This window comes from Rhinatrema bivittatum, chromosome 6 (assembly GCF_901001135.1).
Source record: "Rhinatrema bivittatum chromosome 6, aRhiBiv1.1, whole genome shotgun sequence".
Classification (NCBI taxonomy): Eukaryota; Metazoa; Chordata; class Amphibia; order Gymnophiona; family Rhinatrematidae; genus Rhinatrema; species Rhinatrema bivittatum.
In genome coordinates this window covers 352840223-352858018 of record NC_042620.1, presented here as the reverse complement: position 1 = coordinate 352858018, position 17796 = coordinate 352840223, and the positions used below count along the sequence as shown (strand labels likewise).

The following is a 17796-nucleotide window of genomic DNA, read 5'->3' as shown; positions in this document are numbered from 1 at the left end:
CGCCTTTTCTTGCCTGAATGCCAACTCATTAACAATTGTGTTCTGCACCCTCCTCCTTTGCCTTATTTCTCCAGCTCTGGCGATTTCAGAACAAGGACTCTGGCAGGACAACATGTACATCCTCGATGCACAGAACTTTTCACACCTGTTGAATCGAACAGACTGTTGGATCTGCGCACACATGCCAACCCAAGCCTGCGGAGGTGTTTTCATTAACTCTCCAGTTAATAATACCATACTACACATTGGTAGCCTTATTCAAGAGACTGCCGCTCTTTGTTGGGACTATGATACAGGGGATGGGAAGGGGATTCAGGTGGGAAATGTCCATATTGTAACCGAACCTTTGTATTAATCACTGAACACTTACATTATTATACCACATATGTATGCAATTGGCAGATTTCAGGATGTGCAGTGGGAGACCCAAGCAGGTGCAGAAAGTATAGAGGGGACGAAGGATTTACCCTTTGTAGTTATATAACCTAAATGATATGAATTACAGAGACTTACACATCCTAGCTAACTGGACGACTGCCCTATTTAATCAGACAGTCCATGCATTAAAACTACTCACAACAGAAGTCTCTCAGATTAGAGAAGTAGCATTACAGAACCGCTATGTCTTAGACACCATTTTAGCATCTAAGGGTGGTGTTTGTGCATTAATTGGATCTCATTGCTGTGTGTACATATCAGACTATAAAGCAAACCTCACACATACCATAGAGCAGATAGAAACCATGGTTGCTGATGCACTATTTTCAGGCAGAATACCTACTTCTCCATGGGACTGGCTATGGTCCTGGCTCCCTGATATTTCTGGTCTCAAAAGGGTGATTTCTATTATAATTACTGTAATTGTCTTAATTATTTGCCTGTGCTGCTGTATTCAGTGCATACCCAACCTCATATCCATATTGAAACCTTGCTCTCAGCCCGGATACAAAGATGTCTTGTAAGATGCCTAATAGGGAATCCTGAGCCATGCAGCGTTGGCACACCACGCTGCACCAGCTCTGGGTGATATGGAGATTCAGGAGCTCATCGGCAGCTGGCACACCACGCCAAATCAGCTTTCTTCTCTCCATAATCCCCCTTTCCCTATTTCCAGCCCATACCAAGACATAACAGATTTCAAAAAGGGTCTAAAGCTTTATTGAGCTGCCTAAACAAAAACAGAAAGGGTGAGATGTGGGAAATATGAGCTTTACCAGCAAGCCACTTCATCAGGGTTTAAACACTAACTTCCCTTCTCCCTGACCTTTGCCTGAATAAAAGCATCACTTGTGCTTAGGCCTCTCTGCCTAGGAAAGGATACATAGAAACATATAGAAACATAGAAACATAGAAATGACGGCAGAAGAAGACCAAATGGCCCATCCAGTCTGCCCAGCAAGCTTCACACATTTTTTCTCTCATACTTATCTATTTCTCTTAGCTCTTGGTTCTATTTCCCTTCCTCCCCCATACAACCGATCAAGTTGGGATCTGTAATTGCTGTGGAGAATGCCTTTGTGTTTCCACTAAGTCTTAAATATATTATACATGCGAATGCAAGTGAAATTGCTACTGATATGTCACCTGACTGTCATGTATTTCTCTGGCTTATAATTATTCCTGATAGCCTGAAAGTAGGGCTGGGTGTTCCCTAGTCAGAGGCAGGACAAAGTCAGGAGGTATAGATTTCAGCAGCCAATGAGATGATCCGTGCACACCCCCTGAGCCAAAGCCAATAGTGTAGGGACTCGTCTGTTGCTATGGGGAAAGTAGCCAATCATGTAATGACACATCATCTGCCTTTGTATGAATGTACAATAAAAGAGAGCGCCGAAGTGTGCTCCAGCCCTTTTTCTGCCTGCGATGAAAGCTGCCTGAAGTGTCTTCTTTGCCTCCATACTCTACACTCTCTGTTATTATTTAGGAGAGTTGTGGGTGGATCCTTGGACCGATGGCAGATGACCACGCCCCCGGGGGAAGATCCCGAGAGGGACCACCGGTCAGGCTCAGTTAGGAGACAGACACACACTAGTTCTTTTATTAGACAATATACTGAACCACCAGAGGTGGCAGTAGTGAGCTGGAATGCCCGGCTGGGCTGTAGTCCCTCAGATACTGGAACAGCGATCCCTGGAGGCTGAGCTGTAGAGAAACTGAAATATAGTGAGTAGGCAGGGTATGCAGAGTTCATGGACAGAACCTGATAGTAACACTCACACAATGTCTCATAGAAGCCCAGGAGCTGGAATGAAGTAGGCCCTCGAGGAGCGAGTACCTGGTTTCAGGGAAAGCTCTGAGAGAGCGATGGTAACTCACAGATGTAGTAGGCAGTGATGACTTCCAGGCAGAAGTGAATTTGAAGAAGTCCAGGAACGAGGGCCCTCGAGGAGCGAGTACGGGTTCCAGACTGCAATCTACAAAGTAAGAGAGAACGAGGCCCCCGAGGAGTGAGTACCCCTGGTTAGTCCGAAGAGGCAGAGTAGCGTAGATAGAACGAAACCATATCCTTGCTAACTCGAGTTGTTAGCAATTCAGAGACCTTTAAATATCTGAAGCGGATGATGTCATCTCAGGGGGACGCCCCTGAGGTTCGCACCACTTCTGGTACTTGAGGCGGGGCCGTGCCGTGCGCGTGCATCTAGGCATCAGGTCAACATGACGGATTGCAGCGTTGGGCTGGTCCGGGGATGCCGGACGAGGATGGCCGAAAGACGCCGCGGCAGCCAGCCTTTCATCAACCCCGGAGGGAGTCGCCAATGAGGTAAGGTGGGCGGAGTGGAGACGTCGGGCAGCAACGGTTGCAACACTCACCCTCCCTCTGGGTCCATCTGAAGTTCCCCAGTTCACCCCCCTTTTCCCATTCAAGTGGCCAGGTAAGACATTCTGTGTGGGTTGCTATTCTTTCTCTAACTCGGATTCTTCCTCCCCAATTGCTTCTAAATTATCAGAATAACTGTATTTATCCTGTTGGCAATGCCTCCGGGATTTAGAAGTCTTAGAGTCTTTATGATACAGATCTGGAACATCCAAGGGAAAGAGTTCTGGAAACTCCAGTTCTTCATTGTTGTGGCTGAATGGCCCATTGTGAGCTGGTTCCACAGGCTCTTAAAGTTTGGACAGTCCCAACCTATCACCATAGAATAAAGTAGCCAAGGAAGAACTCACACCTCAGTTTTGTCTTGGCTGACCGGAGTTTTCAGTTGTCCTGGCTTATTGGATACTGTCTTTGGTCTCCATGGGTGCATGCCAGGGTCACGACTCGGTCATAGTTAATCTAGACCTGCTTTACTAACTCTCTTCAGATGAGCGTTTTCACACTCCCAGAGTCCATCAAAGTCTGGGTTGGAATGTGAGGAATCTTAAAATTAATTTTTAGAAAATTTTAGATGCAGTTACTTACTGCCCACTGTATACATGCCAGACAATATGCATAGACCAAGCACTGTGGTAGGCTTGTGCTCAGGAAATGCAGTGGTCAGCAGAAACCGTATAGAATTCAGACCAAAAAAGGACAGAAAGGAAAATGTGGGTGTGATAAGAACATAAGAAATTGCCATGCTGGGTCAGACGAAGGGTCCATCAAGCCCAGCATCCTGTTTCCAACAGTGGCCAATCCAGGCCATAAGAACCTGGCAATTACCCAAACACTAAAAAGATCCCATGCTACTGATGCAATTAACAGCAATGGCTATTACCTACTTAAAATTGATTAACAGCAGTTAATGGACATCTCCAAGAACTTATCCAAACCTTTTTTGAACCCAGCTACACTAACTGCACTAACCACATCCTCTGGCAACAAATTCCAGAGCTTAATTATGCACTGAGTGCGTAAGTCCTGGGGCTTGCAAAAAGGGGCGGTCGTGGGCATGGCCAGGGGACACAGTTTTGGATCGGGGGCGTGTTCGGGGGCGTGTGGGCGGTCCGGGGGCATGGCCGAGTGCCCCGACACAGCGGCCTGTGTCGGGACCTGCCATGCCGGCTTGTGTAAGTTACTACTGCCCGGAGGCAGTAGTACCTTTCTGATAAAGGTGGGGGGTTCTAGATAGGGCCGGGAGGGTGGGTTAGGTAGGGGAAGGGAGGGGAAGGTGCTGGGGGGTGGAAGGGAATGGGCAGCACGCGCAGGGCTCGGCGCACGCAAGTTGCACAAATGTGCACCCCCTTGCACGCGACGACCCCGGATTTTATAAGATACGCACGGCTATGCACGTATCTTATAAAATCCAGCGTACTTTTGTTCGCGCCTGATGCGCGAAAAAAAGTACATGCGCGCACTCTCTTTTAAAATGTACCCCAGAGGGAATACCTCAGGCATGGAGATCCGGTAGTGGCCCGCTGAGCAGGGTACGCCGAAGAATTCTCTCTGTAGTGGTGATGCGGTAGTGACCTGCAGCGCAGGGTACACCAGAGTGGTTCCTCACTTAGAGATGACACGGTAGTGGCCCGAGGCATGGGGTACACCAGAGAGGATCCCACAATAAGGCTGGTATCATAGTGGACCATGGAATCAAGGTACTCACAGAGTGGTAGTTCCAGGAGAGGTCCCGGGGAACGGGAACCGACAGCAGTCCAAGGCAGAAGGCCCTCCGAGGAGTGGATAGCCAGAGATGAGGAAGGCCCCCAAGGAGCGGGTACCCAGAGCTTCTCACGCCGACATGCAGAAACTGGAACAGGAAGTCCATAAGAGTGAAGCGGATTCAGCAACTAGGGAACAGCTTGCTAACTCGTCAATAGGCAGGGCCAGCCAGCTTAAGTATAGCAGAGTGAAGACGTCATCCGGAGGGGATGCCCCCGAGGTTGTCGCCATGACGTGCTTAAGACTGGCCTGTGCGCGCACGCGCGCGCCTAAGTGATCCTGAAGGCAAGATGGCGGTCGGCAGTGCCCACGCTGTCCCGGGTACGCCAGGAAGGTCGGCGGTAGCTGGCAGAGGCTGCCACTTTCCCCAATGATGTCAAGGCAACAAAGAAAGAGGTGAGCATTAGTGGTCGCAGCCGTCTGCGACCGATGGGCGTAACAAATTTTAACTAATAGATCAGAAATTTCATTTTTGAGTTCCTTCAGTACCCTAGGATGCATACCATCCGGTCCCAGTGATTTGTTACTCTTTAGTTTGTCAATCTGGCCTACTACATCTTCCAGGTTCAAAGTGATTTGGTTCAGTTCATCTGACTCATCACCCTTGAAAACCATCTACGGAACTGGTATCTCCCCAACATCCTCATTAGTAAACACAGAAGCAAAGAATTCATTTAGTCTTTCTGCAATGGCCTTATCTTCCCTAAGAGCCCCTTTATCCCCTCGGTCATCTAATGGTCCAACCAACTCCCTCACAGGTTTCTTGTTTCGGATATATTTAAAAAAGGTTTTATTATGAGTTTTTGCCTCTACGGTCAGCTTCATTTCAAATTCTCTCTTCGCCTGTCTAATCAATGCTTTACACTTAACTTGACAATGTTTATGCTTTTTCCTATTTTCTTCAGAAGGTTCCTTCTTCCTATTTTTGAAGGATGCTTTTTTGGCTAAAATAGCCTCTCTCACCTCACCTTTTAACCATGCCGGTAATCCTTCCACCTTTCTTAATGCAAGGAATACATCTAAATTACGCGTCTAGGATTGTATTTTTTAAAAATGTCCATGCCTGTTGAACAGTTTTAACCTTTGCAGCTGCACCTTTCAGTTTTTTTCTATTTTCCTCATTTTATCAAAGTTTCCCTTTTGAAAATTAAGTATTAGAGCTGTAGATTTACTTATTGTTCCCCCTTCCAGTTAGTTTACATTTTATCATGTTGTGATCACTATTGTCAAGTAGCCCCACCACCGTTACCTCTCTCATCAAATCGTGCGTTCCACTAAGAATTAAATCTAAAATAGCTCCCTCTCTCATTGGTTCCTGAACCAATTGTTCCATGAAGCAGTCATTTATTACATCAAGGAACGTTATGTCTCTAGCAAGTCCTGATGTTACATTTACCCAGTCAATATTGGGGTAATTGAAATCTGCAAAACATTAGTGGAAACCAAAATAACTTTGTATTATAGCCTAAAAGGTGACAGCAAGCCTGTCGTTGTGACACTTAAAAAGTGACCAACCGGTCTACACATCACCCACCTTCCAAAGTCCTTTTTAATGAAATAGATATTTTTTAAATTTTTAGATTTTTGTAAAATTTCTTCTAATATGCATTAGTGAAAGACTTCGCATTCTATTTAACCAGACCCAACACGGTCCGTGTTTCGCTATGAAGCTTCTTCAGGGGCATGCAATGATATCAATAAATTTATTGGTTATCCTCCTTCCACCATCAATAAATTTATTGATATCATTATTTATTTATTGATATCATTGCATGCCCCTGAAGAAGCTTCATAGCGAAACACGGGCCGTGTTGGGTCTGGTTAAATAGAATGCGAAGTCTTTCACTAATGCATATTAGAAGAAATTTTACAAAAATCTAAAAATTTAAAAAATATCTATTTCATTAAAAAGGACTTTGGAAGGTGGGTGATGTATAGACCAGTTGGTCACTTTTTAAGTGTCACAACGACAGGCTTGCTGACACCTTTTAGGCTATAATACAAAGTTATTTTGGTTTCCACTAATTTTTTGCTGATTATATCTGTGTGGTACACCATTGACTTTCCCTTTTTTGATTAGGTAATTGAAATCTCCCATTATTATTGCACTGCCAAATCGGTTTGCTTCCCTGATTTCTCTTAGCATTTCATCATCTGTCTGATCATTTTGTCCAGGTGGATGGTAGTATACTCCTATCATTATACTCTTACCCAACACACATGGGATTTCTACCCATATAGATTCTACTGAGCATTTAGTCTCTTGTATGATCTTTATCCTGTTGGACTCTATACCCTCCCGGACATAAAGTGCCACACCCCCACCAAGTTGATCCTCCCTATCATTGCGATATAATTTGTACCCTGATATAGCACTTTCCCATTGGTTATCCTCCTTCCACCAGGTCTCTGTGATGCCAATTATGTCAATCTCATCATTTACTACTATACACTCTAACTCTCCAATCTTACTTCTTAGACTTCTGGCATTGGCATACAGACATTTCAAAGTGGGTTTTTTTGTTTGTATTAACAACCTGCTTTTCAGTTGATAGAGATTTTAGCTCAGGTGATTTTTTATATATAGGCACATGGACTATGTATGCTTTTATTGGAACTTCTCTGATGGGATGCCCTAACTCTCCTGTTTCATTAGTATCATGATCAAGGATACATTCCTCCGAACCATGCACTGCTGAGTGACTGTCGGCTTTCCCCCTTGTTCTAGTTTAAAAATTGCTCTATCTCCTTGCTAGGAATGTGCTCTCCTTGCAAATGAAATAGAAAATTTCCTATTTTGTTATGCTTTACTTTAGAAAGGAAACAAAAGGAAAAAAAATGTCAAAGCTGGTAGACCTAGGGATGTGCATGCAGATGAGCCAAAGGTGAAAAATGCAACAAATGAGTTAATTTGGGTGCAGTGTGTTACATACTAACTGAAACAGCAACTTATCTGAACATTTTTGTATCATTTGTTTCATCAAATAGCTATTTGTTGAAATGAAATGTCTGAAAAAAAAATTCAGCTGGAAATAGACCAAAAATCCAATTGAATTATTTTCCCTACTAAGCAGACCTCTCCCTCACTTATGAAAGCCATGACTTAAAGTGGTAAAAAAAAAATGCCCTCCCCACCCTGCCAGACTTCCCTTCTCATCCCCTCAGTCTCCCCCTTCTTTTACCCCATTCCTGGGATCAAATCAGAGCAGGAGCAATCCCCATTTTGGAGTAGAGCACAAGCAGGGATTGCTCCTGCCCTATTTGAACCCTGGGGATGGGGAAATTGAAGGGAAGGCTTCAGGGGGTGGGAGGGAAAGCTTGTGGTAGGGGAGGCTTTTTTACTACTTTAAGTTACAGCTTTATTTTGGGAAACAATCAGCTTCTACTGTGCACATTATAGTGCATGGTGTAGGAAAATAGAATGTAATAAATAATGAAATCAAATTTAAATAAAGGAAAAAGGCATGAAAAAACTGTTGGAATTGTGGTCCGATCTTCTCGCTCCTCCGATGTGGCAGGGGGTGGCGAGGCTCGAGTCGTCGCAGCATTCACTCCATGGAGGGGGCGCCGGCGAGTGTCTGCTGCATCTTGGGTTGGCGGGCCGAGACATCGGTAGGTGGTTGCGGCGTCTCTCGCCGGTGGGCTGAGGCAGATCGGGCTTGCAGTGTTCTCCCCACGGGTGAGACGCTGTTGATTTTGCTGGCAAGTTTTCTTCTCTTGGGACGCATGCGCGTGCCTCGGGGATGTGGAACGTTGTTGGAGTGAGCAGTCCGGATGATGTCATCGCTGAGTTCTGTGTGGGGCCGTTGCCAGCGTCTCTCATTGTTTTGGCAACGAGTCAGTGTAAAGGGAAGCACTGCAGAGGGTTAACTCCTAGTTATTTTTGTTTTTCTTGCTTGTTTCAGTTACTGTTGTATCTTCCTCAGTTCTCTGCCTGTGGATCTATTATCTTGAATATCTCTGGACTGTATATGCTAGTAGGGATTTAAATTAAAGTGTTTCTTCAATGGTATTTCATCTGGAGTCATACTTTGCCTCATTGATTATGCTTGAGACATCTGCCTGGATCTTCAGACTATTCTTGTTCCCTAATTGTCATCAATTTGACTCAGATCTTTGCTGGACTCTTTCTCTGCTAAAGGACTTTCTGGTAAATCCTGCTAGCTCCGATACCCAAAGGCCCAACCTGCGGGGAACATGGGCTAGTAAGGTGAAGTTATTGCCTGATCTATAAGTATTGTCCGCCTCCCAGTTATAGGTAATTCTAAGGGTCAATTCCTAAGTAGTTCCATAGATTCCTCAACCGGATCAAGGGTTCACATGCATAACAAAACTCCCTACCAACAAAATGTGGGGAAAACCCCCTGCACATTCTTGGTGCTTATATGTGCTGAAAGATTGACTAAACTGGGACTATTTACATTTAAAACCAAATCAAAATATTAAAGTAGAGATGCAACTACCTTGTACTCGCAAGGTACTACAGGGATTTTGCAAGGTACTACAGGGATTTCACAGGTAAACCTGTTTCCCAAAGGAATTACAAATAAAGCAAGGGGGCAGCCTCTGAGATGAAAGGTTAATAGATTTCGCCATCTTCTAAGGAAGCAAATTTTTATTCAATGACAAAAATTATGGAATTGTTTTCCAGCAGATGTACTTGCAGTTATGACACTAAATCAATTCAAAAGTAAACTGGATAAGTGTATAGAGGAAAAAGACATTGGTGGGTAGAATGATGTAATTATACACTAGGGAAAAGTGCTAATTCAGCAATTCTGAGCCAACCGCCAGATTTGAGGTTAGAAAGGAATTGTTTTAATTGCTGCAGAACTGGCCACAGATGCAGACTGCTTTTCACCTTTCTCTGGATTACCCTGTGCAGAGATCTGTTAGGCATTCATTGGTCTTCTTTCAACCTAAACCAGATGTACTGTAAGTAACTTCGTTCCTGGAGTGCCAGGACATCCAAAATGAATATGCATGAGATATATTTGCATACAATGGAGGCAGTGCATGCAAATATATCTCATGCATATTCATTGTGGGCATTCAGAAAAGCAGACCTGTTTGTGGCACTCCAGGACTGAAGTCTCCTACCCCTAACCTAAACCAACCTTGTATATAATATAAATGACTGGTTTGATGGGTAAGGCACTTACAGGGTCATTCATCAAATGCGTTATGATGTTAACAAACACAATAATAACAGTAGCAAGTTTGGGTGGGATTTATAAAAATGAGGGTTAATATCATGATAAATTTTTCAAATTGCATGTGTGTGAGTGTGAGAGAGAAAGAGAGAGAGCCTCTGGGGAGGCCCTCATGTGTGCAACTATTTATATGCCTATAGGAGGGGCAACTAATAGCTCGAGGTGAGGTGTTGGTGGTGGTTTTGGAGGCCAATTTTTCATGCAGAGTGAGACGTATGAACAGCACAATACACCTCGGTGAAGATTTGACGTCATTTGGTGTGAGGAAAGTCTCACAAAGATGACATTTTGTACTATGTTCTCTTGCCCTAGCATGAAGGTATCCTGTTATAGAGGCCATCAAGCTAGGGTAAGAGAACATAGTAGAAATATTATCTTTGTGAGACTTTCCTCACTCCAAATGATGTCAAATCTTCACTGAGGTGTACTGTGCTGTTCATACTTCTCACTCTGCATGAAAAACTGGCCCCTAAACCCTCAACCCTCAACCATCACCAGCACTTCACCTCCAGCTATTAGATGCCCCTCCTATAGAGATATAAGTACTTGACTACTATGAAGGCCTTATAGACTCTCTCTCTCGTTTTGCATTTAAACAATCTTTTGTAAATCAGTCCCTAAGTATTTATGGAGATCAGAATAGGTGTTAGAATTGATAGAGCAAGTTCATTAGGGCTCAGATGTGGCTGAGATGATGAAAGAAAAGACGTGATGGTGAGAGAAGATTAGGAATTGTAGAATTGTCTGTTTCACACATATACTTAACAATTCTGAATGCATATTTTTTGAAAACAAGAAACATTTATTTCCCAAAGCCTAACAATACATTGCAATACATATGTTTACAAATTTGAAAGCAATAAAAATCTGTGTTTTCTTAGTGGCAACCCCTCTATAACTGAATGTGGAAGGGCGTAAAATGTAAAAGTTCAGGGAAAGGAGCCAGAAATATTTTGACAAATCCAGTCCTTCCTGGCTTAGCTATGAAAACTCCAAGTCTAGCAGTGTGTCTACTTGAGATGTCTCTGGGTTTAACACTGAGATATTTTGAGATCAAGGTCATCAAGGTTACTAAATTCAGACTTGCTCAAGTTTTGCAGCCATGATATATTTCTATAATCAGCACACTACTAAAAGGACTGATTCATTGAGCACCATGGTAAAATGCAACCTTCTGAAGGCATCTCCTTTCAGGAAAAGCTTTGGATTTAAATGCTTTTCTTTTGCTCACTGGTATCTTGTTGCCATATGTTGTGCAAAGTAGAAACAGATTTCTGGTAGTTGAATGCTAGGTATTATCAAAACCCATAATGAAGTGTTTGCCTTATTTCCTAGTGTTTAGATTTTTGTCTCAGGGTCTTCAAAAAGTGTACTAGTGATACATAACATAGAAGCATAGAACATGACTACCGATAAAGACCTTTCGACTCATCCAGATTACCCATATATATATCCACTGCCTAGGTATCTCCTTCACAGGTCCTCTGTGCTTATTCCATGTCTTCTTGAATTCAGATGGTGTCCTTATTTCCACCACTTCTACAGGGAGGCTTTTCCATGAGTACACCATCCTCTCTGTAAAGAAATATTTTGAATTATTTATAAAGTGCTATCAGAGCATACAGTTCTGTAAAAGATTGTTTATGTACTTGTGGTGTTTCTATTCTGAAGACGTCTGAGCATAGGGCATTGCAGTGACTCTCGGGGCACATTGTGGATAATGGATATGGCGGACTGAAGCAAGTTCTCCAGATTCACAGCTTTGAGCTCAAATCAGATGACATCTGAAGAAAGGATCTTCCAGGTCTACAAAGCTGATGTACCACACCTGTCCTTTACAAGGCATCACAACCAACAAAGACTCCAGATTATTGTAACAAAACTCCCATAGTTCCAGTGATGTGGCTGTTAGCCTAAAGGGGAAAAGCTTGCACAAAAACTGCAGGCACAGCTACTCAGTCTGGTTTTCAGGATATCTGTCATAATATGTATGAGAATAATTTTCATATTCCAATGCATGCAAATATCTCATGCATATTCATATTTAAATCAAACCAAGTAGATGTGCCCCCAAGACGGGGTTGAGAGCTACTGAGCTGAAGAATGAGAATCTGTGACATTCACTATATATGATGGAGAAATGTTTAGCATTTATGAAAGTGATGCCATTTAATATCTTAAATAACGTGAGAAAGAGGGCAATTGCACTGCAGTGACAACTTGTTCCTCTCATAGTAAGGTCACAGTTTACAGCTACACAGACCACCATGCCATCCACACGATTCAGTCTTTGCTTAGCAGCTGTCTTCAGCTAGACTAGATACTGTTCCATCTACAACATTCAGACTAATGCAGTATACAGCTCCAGCTTGGCAGCGTGAAGCAGAAATAATAATGTAGCACTGGGGTGTGGTTTTCTAGATGGTTATTTGTCAGGTTTAGGAACTGGTTTACTAGCAGCACTAATAGGAGACCACCATTTTGTGTTAGGGCCAAGGTCTATTGTTCCCAGAACATTTAAGGGCAGAGAGCTGAGCACCACCACAGCAGTCTTCCTGCTTCACTCTGCTTGGCATTATGCATTCAGCAAACTCACTTAAGTTATAAATGCTTGGCATTTATCGACAAAGATGATAATAAACACAAAATTCTAACTGCAGGACATATTTTAAGCTATTCCCTGTACTTGGCTTACATTAGACCTACTTGTAATTGATTTGGATCTTCAGAGGGTAGCCTGTTAGTCTGGTGTAGTAAAAATGACAGGAGTCGGGTGGCACCTTATAGACTAACCAATTTATTGAGGCATGAGCTTTCAAGGACAGAGTCCACTTCATCAAAAGTGCTTATTTCTCCTGTAAAAATACTTTTGATAATTTTTGATGCTCGATGGCCTATCCTCAGTCAAAACTTTATTCACAGAAAGTAATTGAGGTTGAGTTTACAGCAAACAGAGTCAACACTGAGCAAGGATAAAATGTGCTCGGGCTTCATCTTGTTCATTCAAAATTAGTGTGAGCAATGCTTTTGAATCTACAATATGTAAAATAAAAGTTGTTTGTATAAACTATGTGTTGTGCATTCACCTGCACAGTCCGTTAAGGGAACATTCAGCAGTTCAGCATATACCTCGTATTATTTGGTAGCAGCAGTGGGAAAAATGTGGCAGGCTAAGCCACATTTCAGCAATTGTGTGACTGAAGAACGTGCAGAAGTAAAACTCAATAAAAAACATGACACAAGGTGAAACTCTTTTATCAAGCTAACATGTCTTGGCTAGCTTTCTGTAGTGGATAGAAAAATTGGTGGTTATTTTGTCATAGAATACAAACACACTTATTTATAAGTATAGAAGTTTTACTTATAAGTCTGAGAAAAAGCAATAAAAGTATACAAGATTAGTTTTGCATTAAAGAATATATACAATGATACTTCCCCTCACAGTTTCCAATGTGAGTCTGATATATCTTTGGAAAGATGGAAATACAGCGTTGGAAACAAGAAACAGTTCATCAGGCATTTCATTAATCACTCTAATGTCCAAAAGCTTTTCCTCTGATCTGTTCTTTCTCTGATTTCAAACAGCTTGAAGTTGGTCTTTTTATGTTGATTCTGCTGACCTTTGTCCTAGTTTCAGTTTTACTCTGGGCTACTCCCATGTGCTCTTGAGGCCCAACTGTCTGTCCTTATCAAATCAGCAAACAGTTAGGTGTGGCTAAGTTGCTACTGTCCTATTTTCCCTGATATCTGCACCGTTAGCCTCATGAGTAACTGCTGATCTCATGCCTTTTTTCTTGTTACAAGCAAAAATGGCACATGCAGTCTCAGAACTTAAAGGTCTTATATCAAATAATTACACTAGTGATATTAGTTCTTCACGTAATCTAAAATAACTCCTTAAAATAATTTCCCACTTTCAGGAGCTACACTGCCTTCATCTGGCTGAAACAAAACCAGAACTTAGGTTTTGACTACTCTTTCCTTTTCAAAGATCCTTACTGGGCTGTCTTTTCGGTTAAAAGGATATTATATCAGACTTTGTCATTATTAAAGGAATTAATTAGGGCTGTCACTTAGAGGCCGATGCAATATCGGGTGCTGAGCTCAGTGCACCTCTAAATGCGCGGTTGGTTGCGCATTTTGGATGCACTAGACACATGTCCAATGCAATATCAGGATTAGTGCATCCAAAACACACGCCCATACCAGTGCATTGCTAATAGCGCTCATCACATGCAAATGCCTGACGCGCATATTTTAACCCTAAAAAATTAATACCAGCCCAGAGCTGGTGTTAAGTTTTGAGGCACCTCAAGCCATGCACAGAAAAGCAAAAAAATTATGTGGTTCCTCTTACTTAATATTGTTGTGATACTAGGTAGGAAGAACCACAGAAAGCTGCAACATGAAAAAAAAAATCTTGACAGCAGTCAGGTTACGAAAAGGGGAAGCTCAATTTACGAGCGTCCATTTTCCTAACCCATGGCTGTGCACGGGTTAGGAAAACAGATACTCGGAAAATTGAGTGTCTGTTTTCCTTCCCTGCGCGCAGCCACTTCTCATGGGACGTGCAATGTATCCATTTCGTGTCCCTTTTAGCACGCCAGCTCATTTGAGTATTACTTTGAGTGCCCAAGAGAGGGGATGTGCATGCGTTCAAAAAACGTCCAGGTTGGACTCACATTTTTTGCGCGCATGTTATTGCATCAGCCACTTAGTGGGTGGAGGTGCATACCCTGCTTGATGCAAGGTCCTTGCTGCCACATTCTTTTGGTGACCCTATAGCAGGAGTTCTCCACCCAGTCCTTGGGAGGTACCTTACCCATCAGGTTTTCAGGATATCCAGTGAATATGCATGAGATAGACTTGCATACAGCAGAGGCAACGCATGCAAACCTACTGCATGCATATTCATTGTGAACATCTTGAAAACCTGATGGGTAATGTGTGTTCCACAGACTGGGCAGAGAACCACTGCCCTACAGTGCTTTGCAATTAGCACTTGCATTTTCACTTCACTATGAATGCTCTGCTACTTGAAATGCTACATTTTCAGGGACTTTCCTATTTATTTTTCTTTCTTTTCTAGATGGCCACAGTGGTGCTTGTCTATGTACACAGTCTCTGTTTATCTGTTTTTCTTCTTTTTCCATCCTTACATGGTTATTCTTTACATGACCATTGTAGTTGAAAAGCTGACATGTTAAATTTTGAAATGTGTGCATCTAAGAACTGCAAAGCTGTTATACTTGTATTCGCTTAGGGTCCTTTATTTTCAGTTTGAACCGATTTTCACCCATAAATTCCAGGATTTTTCCAAAGGTGACAATCAATTTAAACCGATTTTTCATCCTAATTTTAGGCTGATTAAAGAGCAGCTCCAGAGCTGCAGATGCAGCATTTCAAGACCTCCAGCCACTGCTGGAAACCGGTGTGGGCCAAAGCACATGCTGTGTTTCAAGTCCTACACTCCACCAGTGAACGTGCTCGCCCTTCAGTGCCAACCATGCTGAGCTTCAAGTCCTGCCTCCTCACCACCCCCCCCCCCCCCCAAGCAGCCCAAAATACCTGCTGCCTGGTGCCATGAATGCATTTGAAGCAGGCTCTGTCCACCAGAAGCAATTTCCCAGCAAACTTCCTGGCCCTGCACAAAAGCAGACGTGCAGTGCTGCAGAGCATGGGAGCCTCAGTAAGCAATGCTGCTGAAGAAGCCTGGTGCCTCCCAGTAAGAACGAATGCTGTTGCAAAGGATGGGAGGAAGAGAGGGATGTGCTAGGCAGGGAATTAGGGTAGAGATGGGGTGCCGCTGAGAGGGCAGGTGGGAGAATCTGCTTACTACTGTTTTATTGTCCTGGCTTCTGTCCATCAGAATAAACTCTGATATTTACCAGGAAAAATAATGAATGGTTTTTTTTTTAACTGATTTTCTCCAGTTTTTGTTCTTGTCAAAATAAACCCTGATAAAGTCCCAGGAAAAAAAAGAACAAAAATGAAGGTCCCTACATATGTTTAACAAGAAAAAATGTGTCAAGGCAAAAACTTCAGCTGTATCATTTTGTATGCAGACGTCTAATGGTTTGTCTTGACCTAAAGGATGTTTTTAATATCCACAGAACAGTGAGGTACTAAAATAAACCTTGGCCTTATCCTGCCTGTCAGCTCTGCATGGGTCATAGCCCAGATTCAAGATCTGTTGGGATGCTCCTGGTACTTTGGGTAAAATATCATCCAGTTTTTCTTCAATCAGAAGACGTTTTAGCGTAACAATAGAAAACACAGCAGACTTGAGAACCTCCTTCACGTCAAAGATACATTAAGCTCCATGCAGTGCTTGCTCAAGGAGAAATGTAAGTGCCTTGCACTGAAACTATCTAAGGAAATGTTATAAAGTGCCAAAACGTCAGCAACAACAAGCCTATGGCTGAAGTGGGCAGTGGAACAGCTAACGTTTAAAAACTTTTTCAAGGGCCATTTTGTAAATACAAGTCTTAAAGTCAGTAGTCGAGTGTCTGCAGAAGATCTAATGAAATGAGACCTAATGACTTAAACATGCAAACCCTAGAAAAGAGGAGACAGAGGCGAGATGCGATAGAGTCATTCAAATAACTCAAGAGGTATAAATAATGCAAAAAGAAGACACATTTTGTCAATTCTAGAACAAAGGATCAGATAAGAGGCTCAACGAGGGCAGACACAGGAGTAACCTATGGAAACATTTCTTCACAGAAAAAGTGGATAGCTAGAACAGACTCCCAGTAGAGGCCAAAACTGTAGCAGAATGAAAAAAAGAGGCCTGGGGCTATTTATTTAGGAAGGGGTAAGGGATGGAAGTGGAATAGGGGGATAGTATAGTGCCTCCCTCCCAAATAAAATATCAGTTCTGGCTACGCCGTAAGTGGCAGTATAGAGCAGGAGGGCAAAAAGTAGCCCTATAGTGCGACAGGAAGGGAGGAGCGAAGGAGCAGCACCAGGAAAGTGGGTGACTGGGAGGGGGAAGCGTTGGCTGCGTCACAGAATGACCTCGTGCTTGCTCTCAGCTTCCCCAAGGCTCCCGGAGCTCAAGCGCTTTTCAAAGATCACGCAGGGCACATACAGAGCAGGAGCTTCCCCTTATCCGCTACAGCCCTCCGACTCGCATGACTGCCTTGGGAACCAAAATGGCACCCTAAGTCACCTGGGGCTAAAAATAAACGGAATTTAATCTTGCACCCCAGTTATAAAAATCACATTTCACAGTCGTTTAATGCACAGACCTAGCCAGAATTGACTTCACTAGTTTTCAGTCAACTTAAAAAAAAAAAAAAAAATCCCCCCGAATCCAGTAATATCGCTAAGGGGAGACCTCAGCCACATCTTGAGATCTCTTGGTCGACCAGCTCGCGCTGCCTACGTCACGGGAAGGCTCCACCAGGCTCGAGCCGCTGGAGGGGCAGCCCGCGCACGCGCACAAGTGCTCCGGGCGAGCAGGCGGAGGGCCGTCCTAATGGCCCGGCGCGCGGCGGCGGCCGGGAGGATGCGGCTGCGAGCCGGGACGGTGGCACCCGCGGACTCTCGCCCTCGGCGGGGCAGGCGCTGCCGGACTGCTCGCTAGGGAGCGGAGGAGCGCCCGACCTGAGCATGCATCGGCGCCTGACGCAGCAGCAGCACGCCTGCAGGCTGACTGTGCCCACCGACTCCACGGGTGAGTAGCCCGCCCGCCCCCCTCTTCACTTCGGCATAAGCGGCAGGGAGGCAAGGATGCCCACGGTTGTCCGGGGAGGGGGCCCAGAGATATTCCCCGTCTCCTCTGTTCGGCAGAGGTGGCTGCAGCTGCACCTGCTGCTGAATGATCCACCGTTATTTCGTGATATGACATGATCCCGTAATCCATTATTCTGTGCTAACCGGTCATTCCGTGATCATACATTGTTCCACGATATTATTACATATGCCATGAAATATTATAACGCTATTCTGCGCTAATTACCTTTTTACGCGATAAAATGGCAATATTCTATGATCGGTACA

At 43.7% G+C, this 17796-nt stretch overlaps 1 protein-coding gene across 1 annotated transcript in view; it reads left to right on the top strand.

The window, feature by feature from the left end:
* Positions 1–17131: 17131 nt before the first annotated feature.
* The window catches only part of TMEM255A (transmembrane protein 255A), a 90310-nt gene continuing 89645 nt past the window's right edge, over positions 17132–17796 (top strand). The window contains exon 1 of the mRNA XM_029607840.1: positions 17132–17470. Within this exon, the coding sequence (XP_029463700.1) occupies positions 17407–17470 (64 nt within the window). The 5' untranslated portion in view covers positions 17132–17406. The remainder of the gene's footprint in view (positions 17471–17796) is intronic.